The 20,873-nt window shown below is 44.0% G+C and overlaps 1 protein-coding gene across 6 annotated transcripts in view; it reads left to right on the top strand.

Annotated features, from left to right (window-relative positions):
- The window catches only part of LOC311239521 (unconventional myosin-IXb-like), a 180,511-nt gene that overhangs the window by 99,443 nt on the left and 60,195 nt on the right, over positions 1 to 20,873 (top strand). For 2 of the 6 annotated variants that reach the window (XM_084327837.1, XM_084327835.1), the window contains exons 2-16: positions 629 to 690; positions 4,686 to 4,766; positions 5,373 to 5,456; positions 5,578 to 5,688; positions 6,271 to 6,393; positions 7,300 to 7,449; positions 8,059 to 8,207; positions 10,875 to 11,219; positions 12,104 to 12,185; positions 13,085 to 13,291; positions 14,313 to 14,416; positions 14,589 to 14,653; positions 15,559 to 15,743; positions 19,211 to 19,318; positions 20,108 to 20,284. In XM_084327837.1, coding sequence (XP_084183963.1) covers positions 4,704 to 4,766; positions 5,373 to 5,456; positions 5,578 to 5,688; positions 6,271 to 6,393; positions 7,300 to 7,449; positions 8,059 to 8,207; positions 10,875 to 11,219; positions 12,104 to 12,185; positions 13,085 to 13,291; positions 14,313 to 14,416; positions 14,589 to 14,653; positions 15,559 to 15,743; positions 19,211 to 19,318; positions 20,108 to 20,284 — 1,953 coding nt within the window. In that variant the 5' untranslated portion in view covers positions 629 to 690; positions 4,686 to 4,703. The remainder of the gene's footprint in view (positions 1 to 628; positions 691 to 4,685; positions 4,767 to 5,372; positions 5,457 to 5,577; positions 5,689 to 6,270; positions 6,394 to 7,299; positions 7,450 to 8,058; positions 8,208 to 10,874; positions 11,220 to 12,103; positions 12,186 to 13,084; positions 13,292 to 14,312; positions 14,417 to 14,588; positions 14,654 to 15,558; positions 15,744 to 19,210; positions 19,319 to 20,107; positions 20,285 to 20,873) is intronic. The other 4 variants (XM_084327836.1, XM_084327838.1, XM_084327840.1 and 1 more) reach the window with 4 other exon arrangements.

Below are 20,873 nucleotides of genomic sequence, written 5' to 3'. Positions count from 1 at the left end.
GCCGTGTTGTCATGGTCTGTAATGGTAATGTGGCGTGTTGTCATGGTCTGTAATGGTAATGTGGCATGTTGTCATGGTCTGTAATGGTAATGTGGCGTGTTGTCATGTTCTGTAATGGTAATGTGCCATGTTGTCATGGTCTGTAATGTGCCGTGTTGTCATGGTCTGTAATGGTAATGTGCCGTGTTGTCATGGTCTGTAATGTGCCATGTTGTCATGGTCTGTAATGTGCCGTGTTGTCATGGTCTGTAATGGTAATGTGCCGTGTTGTCATGGTCTGTAATGTGCCGTGTTGTCATGGTCTGTAATGGTAATGTGCCGTGTTGTCATGGTCTGTAATGTGCCATGTTGTCATGGTCTGTAATGTGCCGTGTTGTCATGGTCTGTAATGGTAATGTGCCGTGTTGTCATGGTCTGTAATGTGCCATGTTGTCATGGTCTGTAATGGTAATGTGCCATGTTGTCATATGCAACGTCTGTGTCACGGGTCTTTGCTGTAGACCTGGTCTATCTTGAGCTGTGAAGTCAACACTCTGCCAAACCTGTTCGCTCCATGAGGCTGGATGGCGTTTGTTGGCGTTTCAGCAGCTGAAACTCAGTCTTCCTCTGGTCATCTCTCCCCATGCAGGTCCTTGACGTGTCGGAGCAGCGGTCAGACGGAGTAGCCAGGTTTCAGTAAAGGAACTGAAGGTAAGTCGTCCGTCCAACAGTGACCTGTCTTCATTAGGGATGCTTAGATATCCGGCTTCGACATGGGTGGTCACATTCTACGCAGCTCCCGGCTGAACCAACGCAACCAGCGTAACAGAACAACAACAAACTATTTTGTGCATTTTCTACTTTCCCTCCTGTGGATTATGGACTTGTACCTGAATTCACCACTTAAACAACAACTCCAGACAGAAGTGGAAAGTAGCGAAAACGCAAAACGGCAGTCCCATTGTGACTTCTATTTGTTAACGGGCTCGGAGAGGAAGCATCTAGCCTCTGGAACAGCGGCTGTTCACACACTACTTACAGCGAACCCGGAACGCAAGAGGTTACCCCCCGACAGGCAAGTTTGATAGAAAATCAATGATTCTATTATATCTGCTCCTGTCGGGTGACATTCACCAGAACCCGGGCCCCGTCATGACACGGAACCAGAGATGACCGTTAGGTCTGTTGACCCAGGACACGGCGGCTAGCATCGCTAGCACAACAGGACAACTGCTACCTACACAGACGGCGGCGGCGGACGACACGATCAATGGCAACATTCCTCCACTATCACCTCTTCAAAATAACCCACGAGAGGCCACAGCGAGAAGGAATGAACTGGGGTTCACAATCGTGGCGCCCAGCACGTTGCGGGACCCAAACAGCGAGGCATCGCCCGATGGCCGGCGAGCTAGCCAGCGAGCTAACGTGGCTAACAGCAATGGAAATAGGACCCAGGAAGCTGACGTGGCTAACAACAATGGACATGATAGGACCCCATCGCCACCCGGTCAACCAGACACCACAGACGATCAACACCTTGAACTCGACAACATAAACCAAATAACGAACACAAATGGACTTCACATATTCCACCTTAACATTAACAGCCTGAGACCTAAACTGGCTGAAATCAGACAATTGTTTTTGAACGGTAAGGCAAACATATTGTGTTTAGAAACAAAACTAGATTAATCTGTACAGGATCCAGAGATTGAAATCGAAAACTATTCAATAGTCAGGAGGGATAGGAATCAGTATGGAGGTGGCGGTGTATATTCACAAAGATACCAAATTCATCAACCGTACTGACCTTAACCATGATGAAATTTAAACTGTTTGGATTGAAATCTTATTAGAAAGGGCGAAATCAGTACTAGTAGGCACAATCTATAGACCGTCAGAACAGAGTGGCTTCTATGACATGAGCTGGGGTGGAGGGTGTAGAAAATATTCTTATTGGGGACTGGAACACGGATATGCTACGTAAAGCAGCACCCGTCTTCAAGGCCTTCAGTAGGTTTTGTGATCTGCACGGTTTCAGCCAGCTAATCACCCAACCCACAAGGGTATGTGATTCAACACAAACCACCATTGACCTCATTCTGACCTCTGACAAGTCCATGATCTCCAACAAAGGGGTGATAGCATGCGGGTTAAGTGATCATTATATGATTTTCTGTACCCGCAAAAAGCTAAAACAAAAGGCCGGCTGTCACAAAACAGTCACATCTAGGGACCTCAAAACCTACTCTAGAGAGGCCTTTAACCAAGAACTGGAGAGCATGGACTGGTCAGATGAGCTCAGTGGTACACAGGTTGAAGATGGGGTGGATTCAAAACCAAATTCACAACAACAATACTTAACAACATGGCACCCCTAAGAACCACCAGGGTTAAAAATCGCGCTGAGCCATGGATGCACACTGAAATACTGACCGCTATGAAAACCAGAGACAAAAAATGCTCTGAACTTCATAAAAGTCAGACAAAGCTTTCCAAAAGCTCAAACAGTGAACTCCAAGCCCACGTGGTTGAACAAAAAATTTAGAGAAACAGACTAAGAAATGACAAACACCATGATCAAAACCACACAAAAGAATTTCATCAATGACAAAACTGAGAAAAACTAAAACAAACCCGCGAACTTTGGAAATTACTCAACAACCAACTAGGCTGCAGCAAAAAACTAAACCAGATTTATAAACATAAACATAAAGACAGAAAACACGCTCATCACAGACAAACTGGATGTGGCCAAATACCTAAACATATTCTTTACAAACATAGCCACAACACTGGTTAATAAACTACCCTCCCACTCAGGGCATTATGGGGTAGAACACATAGTAGCATACTACAAAAACCTAGGGGTCCGCAAAGACGACTTCAAACTGGAAATGGTAACAACAGATGAGGTACTCTGAGCGCCCTCCAACCTAACAAGGCCACTGGCCATGACAACATCCCCTCCAAATTCCTCAGAGACTCAGTAGCCGCCATCACCCCCACACATAATAAACCTCTCCATAAAACAGGGACACGTCCCCAAGGACTTCAAAATTGCGAGAGTGACCTCTTTGCACAAAAAGGGCAGCAAATTAGATTAGATTGTACCTGTTGCTGTTTCTATTCTTACCTCCATCTTGAAAGTCATGGAAAAAATTGTCTACGAACAGGTCGAAAAGTACCTAGCGGGAAAAACGCATGCCTTCTCTATTTGAACGACTACGTCAAACAAGAGGTGGACGCGGGCAAATACTGCGGCATGGTCATGCTGGACCTACAAAAGGCCTTCCCCAAGCGGGAATCGAACCCTGGACCTTCTTGCTGTGAGGCGACAGTGTTAACCACTACACCACCGTGCCGCAAGTGTAAGGTGTTGGTAGTGTTGGTGGTAGTGTAAGGTGTTGGTAGTGTTGGTGGTAGTGTAAGGTGTTGATAGTGTTGGTGGTAGTGTAAGGTGTTGGTAGTGTAAGGTGTTGGTGGTAGTGTAAGGTGTTGGTGGTAGTGTAAGGTGTTGGTAGTGTAAGTTGTTGGTGGTAGTGTAAGGTGTTGGTAGTGTAAGGTGTTGGTGGTAGTGTAAGGTGGTGGTAGAGTGTTGGTGGTAGTGTAAGGTGGTGGTAGTGTTGGTGGTAGTGTAAGGTGGTGGTAGTGTTGGTGGTAGTGTAAGGTGGTGGTAGTGTTGGTGGTAGTGTAAGGTGGTGGTAGTGTAAGGTGTTGGTAGTGTAAGGTGGTGGTAGTGTAAGGTGGTGGTAGTGTAAGGTGGTGGTAGTGTAAGGTGGTGGTAGTGTAAGGTGTTGGTAGTGTAAGGTGGTGGTAGTGTAAGGTGGTGGTAGTGTTGGTGGTAGTGTAAGGTGTTGGTAGTGTAAGGTGTTGGTAGTGTAAGGTGTTGGTAGTGTAAGGTGTTGGTAGTGTAAGGTGTTGGTAGTGTAAGGTGGTGGTAGTGTTGGTGGTAGTGTAAGGTGTTGGTAGTGTTGGTGGTAGTGTAAGGTGTTGGTAGTGTAAGGTGTTGGTAGTGTAAGGTGTTGGTAGTGTTGGTGGTAGTGTTGGTGGTAGTGTAAGGTGGTGGTAGTGTAAGGTGTTGGTAGTGTAAGGTGGTGGTAGTGTAAGGTGGTGGTAGTGTAAGGTGGTGGTAGTGTAAGGTGTTGGTAGTGTTGGTGGTGGTAGTGTTGGTGGTAGTGTTGGTGGTAGTGTAAGGTGTTGGTAGTGTTGGTGGTAGTGTAAGGTGTTGGTAGTGTAAGGTGTTGGTAGTGTTGGTGGTAGTCTAAGGTGTTGGTGGTGTTGGTGGTAGTGTAAGGTGTTGGTGGTAGTGTAAGGTGTTGGTAGTGTTGGTGGTAGTCTAAGGTGTTGGTGGTAGTGTAAGGTGTTGGTAGTGTTGGTGGTAGTCTAAGGTGTTGGTGGTAGTCTAAGGTGTTGGTGGTGTTGGTGGTAATGGTAGTATTGGTGGTAGGGGTGGAACGATACATCGATCCAGATCGATATATCGATCTATTATCAATTATCAAATAGGATCGATGCAACGTAAAAAGATCGATTCATATTGCGATACTCTTATTTTGAAAATCCCCTGGTGAGCAATGCATATCCGCCCGGCCGCCACAACAGTAGCTCAGTAGATGTTTATTGTGAGCGATCTGTGGTGCTGAAAGAAAGTACTTCTATTCTCTTCTATAAATGCAGTCCATTTGTGCCGTATCTTACAGGCATCACTCAACAAGCTGATGGAGACTATTGAGAAAGCGGAGCCATTCTTCATCCACTGTATTCGTTCCAATGCTGAAAAGGTAACGTTGTGACGAACGTTCACTCTTTTGTTAGAGCTGCACTTTTATCTTAAAGGAACACGCCGCCATTATGGCAAATGTTTTTTTTTTTTTAAACTTTCTTTTTGAGCGTTTATCGCTTTTCTGGTCAAGCATGACCGACAGATACAGGGTGAAACGGGATATAGATCAGGGGAAGACATTCTGGTAAATGACGGCGGGTCCGGGAATCGAACTCTGAGTCCACCAGATCCGTGACGCAGCACGGTTTTCCCCGACGCAGAAATAGCGCCGAGATATGCGGTGAGCTACTGGAGCCCCCCTATGGCAAATGTTATTACCGTCTTCTCCAGAGTCGGACAAGAAGGCAGATACCAATTTCCTCTTTGTGCGTTCAGTAGAAAGCCATCCGGCTGCAAGCTAGCCTAGCTTAGCACAAATGAATGGAAGCGGATATGGATCGGCTAGCCTAGGCGTTGGCCAAAAACACCTCTCCCGGAGTTTGAAGCTAGGCTAGCCGATCCATATCCACTTACATTCATTTGTGCTACGCTAGTTTTGTTGTACTGTACTTGTGCTGTATAATGACAATACATTTGAATCTAATCTTAATCTAATCTAATCTAGGCTAGCTCGCAGCCGGATAGCTTTCTACCGAACGCACAGAAAGGAAACGGGTATCTCTCTTCTTGTCCGACTCTGGAGAAGACGGTAAGAAAATGTTCCCATAATGTCGCCGTGTTCCTTTAAACATGTAGCGATAGGTGTGACAGTTGAGCTTGTTCATCTGAAAACACTGTTCACTCTCGCCGTGTCTCTCCTGTTACACTAGAGGGCGATGCACTTTGATGATGAGCTGGTGCTGCAGCAGATCAAGTACACGGGCCTGCTGGAGACGGTGCGCATCCAGAAGTCCGGCTACAGCTCCAAGTACACATTTCAGGTGAGCTCTGCCGGTGGGAACGATTAAAAAAAGAAATTAAGAAGGTCTTATTTATTATTTGCCACACTGTACATGTCGTTGTTTATTCTATCACTTGTACGCCTCTGTGAATTGACGCAGAGAGAGAGAGAGTATTTAATTTCAAACCTTTATTTAAACTCGAAAGGCAACAGAGGTTTCCCTCATTTACAGTCACGTCGAGTGTACATACAGAAATAAGCGACGACAAAGAAAAAACATAAAATAACACATTATATAAAATCATAAATAAGATGAACAAGATGAGGCAAAAAGTAAGGATAACAAATCAATTAAAACAAGTACAACTTGATTGACAAAAGTTGGAGATCAAGGTTTTAAACGCTGCAACAGAGGGGAGAATCTCAAACTTTGAGGATTGTTGGAGTTCATTCCATGAGCTAGAGGGGCATCATTGTGAAATGCTGATTTACCCTGTTAAGGGCCCAGGTTCCAAAATTCCATTCCAATAATGGTATAGTATAAGGAGGTAGCTTACCAATAAGGGCCTTAATGATTAATCCAGTACATGGCATGGATTGATGAGGTTTTCTTTATTTTAAGGAATTTGTTGAGAAGTTCCGAGTGCTGCTACCTAAGGGGGCGACGGCAGCGCCAGGAGAAATAACTGAGCTGCTGCAGAAGATGGGCCTGGATCAGACCACCTACCAGATAGGCAAAACCAAGGTAATGATCGTGGAACACATCAGCGGTCGCTCAGTCTGAATGTGGACCTTGGTGTAACTCCCTCTACTTGCAATGATGACAGCGATGCGTTCTTGATATTACTGATTGGATTTATTTCAATCCGAACCGAACCGATTTTACTCCGAACCGTGAGAACTGTGAACACATACATGAAATACAATAAATCACAGCTCAAACAATAACAACATACATCCATATTATCTCTACTTGTCTCTTAGTGGCACATGTCTTTGCAATGTTGTTAACCAAATGAACTTAACCTACAAGCACATTACGTCCTTCAATCATTGATGCTTAGCAAGCCTTTAGCTAGCACCTTAGCTACATGGCATGGGCCTACACATAGCAACATTTACGACACCAAACGTACCTTATTGGCTGCATGCAATACGAGAGGAAATGATGGACTTTAGCAGATTCTTCTTCTTGTTACCTGTTTATTGCACAATGTTGTTTTATTGGATTCTATTATATGTTGCACTACTGTATTGCACATCGTTGCGGGCAAGACCACCCGCATTTCATTGTATACTTGTATGCCGTGACAAATAAAACTCTTGACTTGACTTCTTCTTGCTAGGAGCTCTACCCACTGGTTGTGGCCGAAACTTCCACTTATATAAGGATGTGCGAGGTTCTAGAATGTTCAGCTATGACATCATCACGAACGTTCCAGAATGTTGTGGCAGAGCTAATGTTCTAGCCTGTTCTAGCCTGTACTACTATGACATCATCACACACGTGCCAGAATGTTCCTATGTACCATTACAATCGCTACACTAGCAGCCTTTAGGTAGGAACCAAACTTAAACTTAAACAGGACTTAAACTGAACACAGAGGCAGTTACACTCGGAGTAAAGGTCTCTTGTCCGTCGTCCACCCAGGTGTTCCTCAAGGAGAAGGACAGCCAGCGGCTCCAGGACATCCTCAACAAGGAAGTGATGCGTCACATCATCACCCTGCAACGCTGGTTCAGGTCCTGTCTCATCAGGATTCACTTCCTGGACAAGAAGGATGCTGCCAAGATCATACAGGTAAAATTTTGATTAACGTTTTTTATCCTAATATATTTAATTTATAGATTAGATTATTAAATTAGATGAAAATGTATTGTCATTATACAGCACAAGTACAGTACAACGAAAATAAGTTTGGCATCCAACCAGAGTGCAAATCTAACAGTAAAGTGCAATAGTAATGTACAGGTGATTAAACTGGGTATAAAATATATAAAGTAGTACTACTTGGTAATAGTGCTAATCATATGTATGTACAGAGTTGTAGTATTAATTAATATTAATTAGTATGTACAGTGATACAGGTATAAAGACACTATGGTAGTAAAGTCATACTGGCCAGCAGCGTAACTAGTAAGAGTAGGTAAGGGATATGTACAGATATAGATATAGTATCTACACATATGTAAAAAAGGATTATATGCAGGTATGTTCAGACAGATGTGGATATATATATATATATATATACGTAAGAAGAATAAAAAATATATAAATATATATATACAGCATTATTGTACATGTTATCATACAGAGTTATATGGGTTATATGCAGGGAGTATAGGACTAGATTTGAACATTAATATGGAACAAGGGGCCAGAGTTGACGGGGGAACCCCTGCGTTTCAGAGGGGCTGGCGGGACTATTATGACGTGAACAGGAGCCGCGCAGCGACGGTGATCCAGGCGGCCTGGCGCACCTCACTGAAGAGGTCGGAGTACCTGAGTCAGCCGGGCCGAGGAGAGGGCGCGGCAGAGAGCCACCCCAGACGCCAGAGGTATGCTCCTCTTAATTTTGTTTTTTTGCAATGGTGATTGTTTTTGTGTTTTTTTGTGTGTGGAACCCAGGAAGACTAGCTGGTTGCTATCGCACCAGCTAATGGGGATCCCTAATAAAATAAAATCAAATCAAATCCTCCATCCCTCTCTACACTGTTGTGTTCTGACAGGCGTGTTCTCCTCCTCCATCCCTCTCTACACTGTTGTGTTCTGACAGGCGTGTTCTCCTCCTCCATCCCTCTCTACACTGTTGTGTTCCGTGTGTTCTCCTCCTCCATCCCTCTCTACACTGTTGTGTTCTGACAGGCGTGTTCTCCTCAAGTTCTAGTTCAAGTTTTGTTTTATTATTATTCATTTTTTTATTCGTCGACTAAAAACACACTTCTTCAATCAATATCTGACATGAATGAAGAAGAAGAAAAAAAGAACTACTAACCTTCTTACTGTCTCTTTCACTAATTCATCTTCCTTGTCTATATTACTACCTACTATGCTAATATTTCTCTACTACTATGCACTCAACACTGCAGCAGTTTCTTGTTACTCCGCTGATAGAGTTGTACCCTTCCTGCTGATAAATGACTAAATGTAGATTATATAAGGTACATGTACATTATAGTGAAGTGCATGGTTCTGTGTGACCCTCCTGAGATTGTGCTTCATACAGTAAAAAGTAAAAGAATAAAGACTAAACACTACACAAAATATACAATATACAAAACACTTGGTAGAAGAGGTAGTGCAAATATTTTAGTAATAAATAGATCAAATATGGTGTAGTGTTAAGTGAAGTAAATGTTGAAGGTCAATGTTTAAAGTGAGTGTGTGCATGTGGATGTTGTGTGCAATTATGGCTGGATATCAGAGACCCCCCCCCCGCTCGCTAACATTTTCACATCCGAAACTGCTGCATTGTCCTGTGGTTCTGTTCTGTTTGCACTCTTACCACTGCTATGCTGACGATTATACGTCTCTTTCAAGTCTGAACAATCTGACAAATGATCTACCCTGTTTGACTGTCTGACTGCTGTCAAGGATTGGATGGCAAACAACTTCCTTCAGTTGAACGCAGAAAAAACTGAGGTTCATATTATAGGTTCAGAAAAAGTCATCTCAAAAGTTGCCACATGCATGGGGGACCCTCTCAACAACTTTGAGGTCCACGCTCAGAAACCTTGGTGTGATCTTTGACCAGCAAATGCACTTTGATCACCACATTAGGTCTCTAACACATACTTGTTTTTTCCATCTGCGAAATATTGCTAAACTTTGATCTGTTTGATCCGGACTATTGTAACTAACTCCCTTTTCACTTGCCTCGATGCGTCCACTTTGGGCCGGCTACAAATGGTCCAGAAAGTCTTGCCACATCACTCCCATCTTAGTTTCCCTTCACTGGCTCCCCGTCAATAGATAGAATTCACTTTAAGGTTCTGGTCATCACCTACAGAGCACTCCATGGTCAGGCACCTGCCTACATCTGCGACCTACTGCGTCCTTACACCACGAGCAGATTGCTCAGGTCGTCTGACCAGGGCTTGCTGGCTGTCCCCGGTCTAGAAGACAAAAGGTGACCGAGCCATAGAAACCGTGGCCCCCAGGGTATGGAATGCTCTGCCTTTGGACCTTAGATCTGTGGTCTCAGTAAACACCTTTAGAAAGCAGCTCAAGGCTGTGCTGTTCAAACAGGCGTTTGGCTAATTATGCTCTGTGTAAATCTTTTGTCTTTTTATCTGTTTTGTTTTTCCTGTTCTTTCACGTTTTTAATTAATTTTCTTTTTCCATGCTGCTATCTTTGCACTTTACTGATATTTTTACTATGTGAAGCACTTTGTGACCCTGGTCTGTGAAAGGTGCTATATAAATAAACATTAAAATTTAAAAAATATGTTTTATTAAGAAATATATTTATTTGCTACACTTGAAATCAAAATAGGGTTATGTTACACTGATTATCAAAGGTTTACATGCAGGTTGCATGGGGATTATTTCACACCCAACCTATATCGAGAATGTTGTATTGGTCAGCTGTTTATTACATGTGCAAGAAAATCACACTGTGACTGAAAATCTGTATCATAAATAATAATAATAATCATACATATGTAATTTATCAAAATAATAATAATCATAAATCTGTAATTTATCAAAAGGAAAACCTAGTTGTTTTGGGTTGGACTAGTATGAATCAGGTTGGACTAGTATGAATCAGGTTGGACTAGAATGAATCAGGTTGGACTAGTATGAATCGGGTTGGACTAGAATGAATCAGGTTGGACTAGTATATCAGGTTGGACTAGTATGAATCAGGTTGGACTAGTATATCAGGTTGGACTAGTATGAATCAGGTTGGACTAGTATATCAGGTTGGACTAGTATGGATCAGGTTGGACTAGAATGAATCAGGTTGGACTAGTATGGATCAGGGTGGACTAGTATGGATCAGGTTGGACTAGTATGAATCAGGTTGGACTAGTATGAATCAGGTTGGACTAGTATGAATCAGGTTGGACTAGTATGAATCAGGTTGGACTAGTATGAATCAGGTTGGACTAGTATGAATCAGGTTGGACTAGTATGAATCAGGTTGGGGCTAATGGCGCTCCTCTAGCAGTAGCGTCATGTTAATATCACTTAATTTGAATGAGTAAATGTGTCCTGGCCAGCGTGGAGAAGCGGGGCCTGACGAGGCAGCGCGTCGTGGAGCACAGCCCCAGCAGGGCTCAGTCTGAGCCCGTCAACGGAGAGGATCCCGACAGCGGGCAGCCCAGGGAGAGGAGGGGGTCCCCGCCGCCCCTCAACAGGCCCCTGTCCCTCCCCCTGGACGCGGAGGCCGGCAGGAAGGACGAGGAGGACCCCCACCACTACAGCTCCCTCCAGCGGTACACCCACGCAGAGGACATGAGGGACAAGGCCGCGCGGTGGAAGGAGAGGCTGAGCGAGGGAGAGCCCACCGACGACTCCAGCCCAGAGCCCCCGCGGCCCCGGAGCAAGCAGGCGGAGAGGCTGCAGTAAGTCCCCGTCTTACAGATCTGTCCGCCTTTCAGACTCGCGTCTCGTGTTGTTTAAACTGCAAGCTCCATTCTCTGCTGCTTTGTTTACCTGCTGCCTCCACCCTGCTGCTGCTTCATGCTGAACACTGAACTCTCCACTCACAAGTACACATGAGCACGCACACACACACAACACACATGCTGCTACCGCTTTAAACAATCACTTTAATTTAAACAAAATGTCAAACAAAATGGAAAAGTCACTTTAAAGGAATGAGGAATAAAAAAGCCACTTTAAGGAAAGAACAGATGTGGTTCTTGTATAGTTTAGCTATAGTAAGTATAACATAATGACGGAGTTAAAATTGTATGTTGTATAGTAGTGTACATAGGAACCAGTGCCTTCTCAGGAATTTATTTATTATCTATTTTTATCATGCACTTCTTATGTCTTACCTTTCTTCTTTTTTTTTTTTTTACCATGTCTATTTTATTATTGTATTATTACACAATCGATGCGGGCATGACCACCCGCATTTCACTGTATGCCCTGGTATGTATGTGACAAATAAACCTCTTGATTCTTGATTCTTGATGCTGCCTCCACCCTGCTGCTTCATGCTGCTGCTACTTGCTCATGCTTTTCCCCCTCCACCCCAGCATCACCTGTTTCTCTTGTGTCTCTGTGGTCCAAGAAGGACATGTCTTTATGGTTCATCAGTCCCCGCTCTCCTGTCTGTCTGGATTTAAACTATGCTTAGCAGGAAGTGATTTAAAAACAGAGCCTTGACACCATGTACATATATTCATGCTCAATAAGAATTCTTATTTCAATACGCGAGTTGTCTGACTGAACTAAATTAGAGTCCAACGTTCTGCCCTTGTTTCATTCTCTAACACAGGAGGAGAGGGAAGTCGCTGTCTGTAGATGAACTGGCCAAGCTCAGCTCCTCCGGCTCTGACAGCTCTCCCTCTACTGCTCAGGTACGGTACTGCACACGTCTGTATCTTCTGGCACTTCACCAAAACAACAATGCTGTCTTGCTTTAGTTTTTTTGCACATAATCTCACACACACATCCAAAAACTCACATTAATTTAGTTATTGAGAGTATTTGAGTTTGAATATGGCCACCAGTGTTGTCATCTGGGACATTGGATCCTCATGTTGTGTTGATTACAGCTCAATGAAATGGTAGCAGTAGCATAAGGTAGCAGTCTCCTATAAGACAAGGTATTGCTATTTTTTCATCTACATAATTTCATTGAGCTGTAATTAACACAAGGATTCAATGTCCCCGATGACATCACCGGTGGACATATTCAAACTAATTTACTCTCAGTAACTGTCCAAACTAAATTCATGTTTTTGGATGTGTGTGAGATTATGTGCAAAATAAATCTGCACAGTTTTTTTTGGTGAAGTGCCCCTTTAATTAACAGCAGGTCTGTATTTCCAGGTGACCAGCAGATTAGCATCTTAATGTTCATCCTAAATGTTCTTAATGTTCATCCTAAATGTTCTTAATGTTCATCCTTACTGTTCTTAATGTTCATCCTTAATGTTCTTAATGTTCATCCTTAATGTTCTTAATGTTCATCCTTAATGTTCTTAATGTTCATCCTTACTGTTCTTAATGTTCATCCTTAATGTTCTTAATGTTCATCCTTCTTACTCATCTACCATCCGTTGCTTCCCATCACTTGACTTGTTTTTGATTGAATACCAGACCAGTGTTTTTAGTGTTCAGCTGTATGTAAGTATTGTAAACTGTATGTAACCATGAGCTGTAAACACCCTGCTGTTGCCAAAACCCTGGAACGGAGTCTCTCTAATGGAAGGGGTCAGCCTCATGACCTTTGACCCCATGGGCCCACACTCAGGTCAAGGTGCGCATCCGCAAGCTCCCCAAGCGCAGGCGGCGCCTGGCCCAAGCCCGTAGCGGGCTGGTGTATGACTTCGGGGGCTCGCGGGAGAAGGAGTACTGGAGCTTCCCCCTGCCCCCCATGCCCCCCCCCAGCCCGCAGGCCCCCGGCATGAAGGCCTCGGTCAGTGCTGCGGACGTCCGGGCCGTCAAACCCCGCGTCAAGGTACAGGCCGGAAGGGGGGGGAACTCCGCAGCGACCGCGGCGGTCCTCTGCATGCAGGCCTTGCATGTGTCGTCCTCAGATAAGGACAGGGCCGTGCCGCGCCTTCCAGCTTCCCGCTCTGCAGCGCAGGACCGCGAGAAAGCGAGCTGTGGTCGTTGGCTGCTGCCAGGAGAGACGACAGCGTGTTTGGAAAAACTCCGCCACAGCTCATTTCATGACCTTTTTTGTCACGTCAGCCACATAGCGCTAGGTGCTATAGGACATGTACAGTAAAAGTGTGAAGTATTTGGCTTCAGTAGCATCAGGAACACGGTATTAAATCATCTTGGTCTTAGGCGAATGTGGTTCTGGTCACCTCAAAAACAACACCATGTGATTTATTTATTGTTTTTACTGATCATTTCAGCCAATTACTGTAATGTTTGCTCATAGTGGAAGTCAATTGTATCTTGTGCTGAACATGATAATTGGCGATGGGTCAATGCTAAACGCAATGCTCACTAACACGGGTGTGCTGTCATTTTGGATCACGCCGACCCCATTAACGGAACGGCACGGCACTAAACATCAATCAGTGTTGCCGAAGATCTGCCAAGTAAATTAAGAAGCCGTATTGATTCATTGCAGCAAAAAAGGTCAACCGCTCAGGTGGTGGTGAGTCGTAAAAAAAAACACAGCATGATGCAACGAGGAGCGACGAGGCCGCCGAGTCGCTTCCTGTATGACGTTCCAGCGGCAGACTGCTAGACTTTCACGCTTACAACATGTGGTCCTGTTTGGTGGTGGGAAGACCTCTGGGATACATGACATGCAGACATGGGTGTGGTGGCTGCAGGGGAAGAAGGTGTCAACGGAATGCTAAATCTTATCTTTCACTTGGGATGCGGACAGAAATAACGGCTCCATTACATGCAAAACTGTGTTTCTGGTTTGTCTGTTGCTTCGCAAGCCCTCTAAGGTCCGCCGCACATTTTCACGGTTTAATGATTCATGTTTTTGATGTTTTGAAACCTTCGTACAGTTTCAGATTGAAAATGATGGGTGTCGGTTCAGTCTCCCCTTGGCGAGAGTCAGTCCAGGATCCAGTCCAGTTTCTAGCCAGGCCCAACCTACAACTCCTGAGAGGTAAATCCTCCCACCCAAATAAGATGCCCGCCAACTTGTGCTCACGTCAAGGTTTAAGGAGCGAGGTCTTTGTACCTAATGTTTTGGCCTATCAAATTTATATTAAACATTGGATATTATTGGATATTAATCCATCACGGTTAATTGTCTTCTACATGCTTGGGTTCCTCAGCAAAATCCTAAGGAAGCGGCCGACCAGAGACTCTCAGATCATTGAGATTCCGATGGACAAAGGAGGTGGCCAAAAATCTCATACACTTTTCTTATTCCCTGTGATACAGTGCTGGTACAGACAGATATACAGTACATCCATTCCATGATGTAGGTTGAACAAACATGCTCTTTACTACCACCTAGTGGCAGCATTTCAACTGACACAGATCTCAGTAGAGTTCATAACATGTCTTCTTCTTCTTTCTCTTGGGAATTCTTTATGGAAGCTCCACCGAATATATATAACAATTTTTTTTTTTTTTTTTTTTTTTTTTTTTTTTTTATAGACCTATCCTACCTGTACCCCCCCCCCCCCCATGCTGCTATGACACTTGAATTTCCCCAAAGGGATTAATGGAAATTAAGTGGTATTTTCTTGTTAAGATAACTGTTAAATAGCTCATAGTGTTTGGTCAGTAACACGGGTCTCTCAGTCCCTCCACTCTGCAGTAAACACAAAATAAATTTTCTGGTATCCTGTTCCCACTTTATCCATCAGGAGAGATTTTTTTTGCCAAACCCAATCTGTTTACTGCACTAGCAGATTATTTTACTTGTTTCAATGACACATTTGCTTAAAACTCGTTTTAATTTTTTAATTTGTCAGACCATTTTTGCAGTGTGGAGTTCTCTCTCCTGATTGGATAAAGTGGGAAGGGATATCAGAAAATTTATTTTGTGTTTACTGCAGAGTGGAGGGACTGGGAGACCCATGTTACTGACCAGACACTCCATATCAGTGATGGCTGTCGGGAGTATAGAGCTACTATTTTAACATGTAGACCACTTATTTTAACACATAGACCACTTATTTTAACATGTAGACCACTTATTTTAACAAAAAGAATACCACTTACAGCACCTTTTAATAAAGGAACACTTGATTAAAGAGACTAAGACCAACACGTTCTCTCCCCCTCGCTCCACAGCCACCTTGCCCTCCTTCTCTCCCCCTCCATACCGCATGCCGAGCCAGAGCAGCGCCAGGGCCAGCCGGAACCCCACCATCCGGATCAGCCGGGCCACGCGGGCCGAGCTGTGGAACGCCTCCCTGGACCGCGAGATCACAGACACCAAGGAGCTGCGGCACCTGGACGAGTTCCTGGGCAACCAGGTGAGAGCGAGCAGGACGACCTGCATGTCAAACCTGGGCAACCAGGCGGTCGGGTGGCATAGCGGAGATTGCGCTCGCCACCAATGCAAGAGGCTGCGGTCTCGACTCCCAGAGTCAGCATTGCCCTGCGGCTTGGGCCGGTCGTCATACTAACTCGTTTGGCTGAGTTAGGGGGAGGGAAGTCGTAGGGTGGTAATCTGGCGTTGTGGACAGCGACGCCTACAGGTCAGGTCTGGGCGCCTGCTCAGCGAAAGGCGGGAAATGGTGAAGGCAGCGTGACCTCCCACGCGTTACGCTTCACCAATGAGAGTCCTCGCTGCCAGGTGAAAAAAGAGCCACTGGCTGTCTCCGCATGTGTCGGAGGAAGCATGTGGTTGACTTCAGGGTTCCCTTGTACCGACCAGTAGGGGGAACATGCGCACAACAACCAGGTAGGGGAGGGGGGGAATTGGCATAACGACTAAATTGGGATGGGGAGAAAAATTGAAAAATCAGGCGGAGAAAAAGAGGATAAAAAGAAAACCTGGGCAACCAGGTGAGAGCGAGCAGGACGACCTGCATTTCAAACCTGTGCTTTCAAACCTTCGTTTACAGTCACGTCGAGTGTACATACAGGAACGAGCACAAAGAAATTGAAAAGCATATAAAATCATACGGCATATAAAATCATAACAATAAGACAACAAGGTGAGGCAAAAAGCAAGGAAACAACAATTAAAGGCAATCGATTAAAACATGTACAACTTGATTGACAAAGGTCCTTAGCCTCATGTTTAACAAAGTTCTCCCAACAAGTTACCAGTTAACCCTTTCACTACCAAAGGGTTAACCCTTTCACTGCGACAAGACAGAAGGTTAACCCTTTCACTACCACACAACAAAGGGTTAACCCTTTCACAATGGGTTAACCTTCTGTAGTGTGGTTGTGAAAGGGTTACACCAGAGGTAGATTATTAGTATTATTGGAACGTTTGATCTTCACAATGAGAAACACGTTCAGCCATAGACTTATCCCCCCCATGACACACCACAAACCGCCTCTGCCAGTCCTTCGTGCCAGTAGCCGCCAGTTTTAAACTCTGCAACAGAGGGGAGAATCTCGAGCTTTAAGGACTGTTGGAGTTCAGTCCATGTGCCTGGTGGTTGGAGTAGTACTCACCCTTGTGTCCCGTACAATAAGATCGGGTCGTCCTCTTTGGGGGAAAGATGAGATTTGCACTGGCATTTGTTTCCATATGAGGCCATGATTGGAGATTGTTGAAACGACATGACTTCATTGTTGCGATGGACCTCTGGACCCTGTGGTACACCAACAAATTACTTCCACACGGCTCACACTTCAGGTTTGTACTGAACGTGGTCGATCTGTCTTTGTCTTCTCTGCTCCTGAATCATGAACGCAGGGGACGTTGAAATGAGGTGCACTAGTGTCCATGGGACATAAAACCAAGCAGGTCACTACACACTGTAATTGTTTGCTAAATGTGTTGTTTAAAGGAATCTATTTTTCTATTTTCTTATAGTACAGTTTTATTTTATTTATTTATTAACACAAATGTTGACTACCGGTATGTAGCTATTTCATTATGAATTACAGTCATGGTGCAGCTTTCATTCAAAATAGTTTATTCTCATGTAAGTTCCATTGCTGCTGCAGTGTGCAATTTGTATATGTTCTGGATGGATACAATTAAAAATAATTTAAATATCATTGCCGGTTGTATAATAACATACACATACTATTGAGTGGATCCATGACCATAATTACCTTGAATACCAGACCTACACATCCAGACATTTACTCTATACATATTACACACTGGTGGCTTTCATGATAATCCACTAATTTGAACTGTACATTTTGAACATACGCCTTTGTTTTGTTACAAATTATGTTAACACATTCCCTGCCACGCAATTTGAGCATCTTATACCACTCTCTGCCAGCACTGTAAGCCTATGGAGATGTTCACCTTCTTTGCAGGGCTATAACTTTTTAAATTGTATTGCTAAATTGACATTACTATGGCCCATTCAACATCGATTATCTATCGTTCAGGATGTAGGAACGTTTTACTTTTTCATTCATAGATTCATACGAAAATACCGTCTAGAATATAAATATGTTTTTATCGTTTTCTGCAGTAATTCCTAGAACGTGAGATATAGGCATAAACGCATATATAGATTATCAAATGACGTTTGTTGGCGATACACGCTATATTAAAAATTTCAACTGTAGGGCGGCTAGGTGGTGCAGTGGGCAAGGCGCTCACCACCAATGCAGGAGACGCTGGGTTCGAGCCCAGCTCTCCGCATTGCTATCAGCTTGGCTGGTCGTTCATACTAATACAATTGGCAGTATTAGGGGGTGGGAAGCTGATGGGTGGGGATCGGACGTTGTGGACAGCGACTCCTACAGGTCGGTTGGTGCGCCTGCGCAGCAGAATCAGGAAGCGACGGGGGCGGCGTGCCGTCCAAACGCAGACCCCCGACGCTGAGAGATTGCGCTGTGCAGGTGAAAAGATGCGACTGCTGCTTCCTCGAGTACCGGAGGGGACACGTGATGTAAAGCTTAGTCCACATTGCAGCCGGCTTGTGGGAGGCATGGCCTAACAACGTTCGAGACAGGGGAGGGTAGAATTGGACGATACGAAATTGGGATGGGAGAAAAATAGAAAATGGGAAAAAAAGTAGATAAAAAACAAACAAACTAAAATATTCAACTGTACATGATCTTAAACGTTATGACTGATCATGCGCGGATGAACGGGGGGGGGGGGGGTCGTTTATAATTCCGTGATCGTCAGTAAATGCTTTATGTAGTATGGGTGATATATTGATCAGAGCAGTTTGCATGGATAATAATAAACAAACGCGCTGAAAATGACGTCAGTGTCCTCTTACCGTTCGACGATGAGACTGGAGGAAAAAGATTCCACTTATTTGACGGCGATCTCCTAAATCCATTTCCGGTTTGTATAATCATAATAAACGGCCAAATCGTATCGATTATTGCGTTATGGCAGCGATCGCTACACACGGACGTGTGTATACAGTCCCGCAACAATATGCGAGTGCCGGACGCATTTCCCAGACGCACCGAGATCGACTCGCCCATTTCCGGTTTGGCAACTTGCCGATCATCCACCAGGCGGCAGTATTGAAGCGTTGCAGAGTTGTGCATGCTCCCACTGCATCAGACGAGGCTCCGTGAGGGAATTATGAATAACATGGTGAAAAAATGAAATATGATCTCAATAACATCGTACGCAGTGGATTGGCAGAATTCGCATGAACTTGAAACACGTCGTAAGCTGTTTCCGGCGTGGGATGTGTTAAAGAGCTATACACACTTTAGATGCAGTTGTTATATTATGATTTGGTTTATAAGTGTCCTTTACTGCAGGAAATTAGTTTTTGGAATGAAAACGTATCCTTCATAATCTGCTCATGTCTCTTCTCAGGTGAACGAGCTGCGCACCAGGATACTGGAGCTGTCGGCAACAGAGAGCATCTTCCTCACAGCCACCATGCAGTTCAGAGACACCATCAAAAGCATGTACTCTGTCCCGGTCAGTTCCGACTCCTTCAACTCAACAAGCACAATGGGGGAGAGGAGATGAGATAATAATACAATAAATTATCATATTAATAATAACAAGATAATAAATACATATTAGTATTATTATTTATACTAATAATCATAATAATTGAATACCATAAATATTGATGTAAACTATGAATAAACTATGCTCGAACCCAGCATCTCCAGCATTGGTGGTGAGTGCCTTGCCCACTGCACCACCTAGCCGCCCTGTAATAATAATAATATGAATAACAATACAATAAATAATATGTCTATTTTATTATCTTCTAATTTATTCTATTATTTGTATTCTTTTGCACAATCAAGTCGGGCATGGCCACCGTCATTTCACTACGTGTCACATGTATGTATGTGACAAATAGATCTCTTGAATCTTGAATAATAACAATAATAATAATAAATTAAATAAGTGTATACTTTTTATTTTTTTTTGAGATCAATGATTTGTTTTGATTTTATATTGTTTGTATTTATTTACATTCAAAGATTTCAAATCAAATAAAAAATCAAACAACAATATAATAATAAGATAATACGAGAGCTTTATCTCGGGGGGAAATAACATTGCATTTGAAATGTCTTAATGTAAGAAGAAGAACAAGGGCAACACTGAGTCTTTTTAGTGATTTTGAGGATCTTCATTCATTAAGAACCAAATGAACAGAATGAGTTTGCTCATGTAAACTGTCTGGACAGATGAGAACAAAACGGATGTCTAACTCTGCCCGCTGTAAACTGAACTGAACTCTCACAGAAGCCCCGAATTGGCTACAATGACCTGATGAAGGGCTACCAGAACAAGGTGACCTGCATGGCAGGGTCCAAGCAGAAGATGGAGGTCCAGCTGGTGGTCAACCTCTTCCAGTCTGTCCTGGCCGGCTTCATCAGGGGCGAGGTGAAGCGCGAGGAGGCACGAGGAGGAGATCAAACGGTAGGAGGAGATCTGCAGTGAACGTGGAGTCAAAGTCTCTAGCGAACCCTTGCACTGAAGAACCATATGGTGGTGTTGTGAAATGTTTTGGACGGACCATGTTGTATTTGCTGTTAAATGTGCTGAAGTGGTATATTTTTGTTCAAATACGTGTTAAGTAGCTCTACATTCTGACAGCCATCACTCTATTATTAGACATTTCTTTTCTGGTATCCCGTTCTACTTTATCCAATCAGGAGAGAGAACCCTTGTTAGGGATTAGCCTATCCCTGGTCGTGAGTTCTTAATTGATTTAGTTGTGGACCAGTCGGCCGAAAGACGAAGCGGAAGACAGAGTATTTCTCAAACTGAGCTTTTATTCATTAGAGAAGAAGACAGTCAGTGGTCCTAGAAGAAGACAGTCAGTCACCCCGCGCGGGCACATCACCAGTAGACAAAAGAGAGCAGGAGCCCAGAATGTCCATATTACATGTCATTTTATACACTCTTGAGAAAGGGGAGGGGGGTGTGTGTATGTCTCTGTGTGTGTATGTGTGGTGTGGTGTGTGTGTGTGTGTGTGTGTGTGTGTGTGTGTGTGTGTGTGTGTGT

The sequence above is a fragment of the Notolepis coatsorum genome (assembly GCF_963971535.1).
Source record: "Notolepis coatsorum genome assembly, chromosome: 13".
In the NCBI taxonomy this organism is placed as follows: domain Eukaryota; kingdom Metazoa; phylum Chordata; class Actinopteri; order Aulopiformes; family Paralepididae; genus Notolepis; species Notolepis coatsorum.
This window is presented reverse-complemented; position numbering and strand designations above follow the sequence as displayed.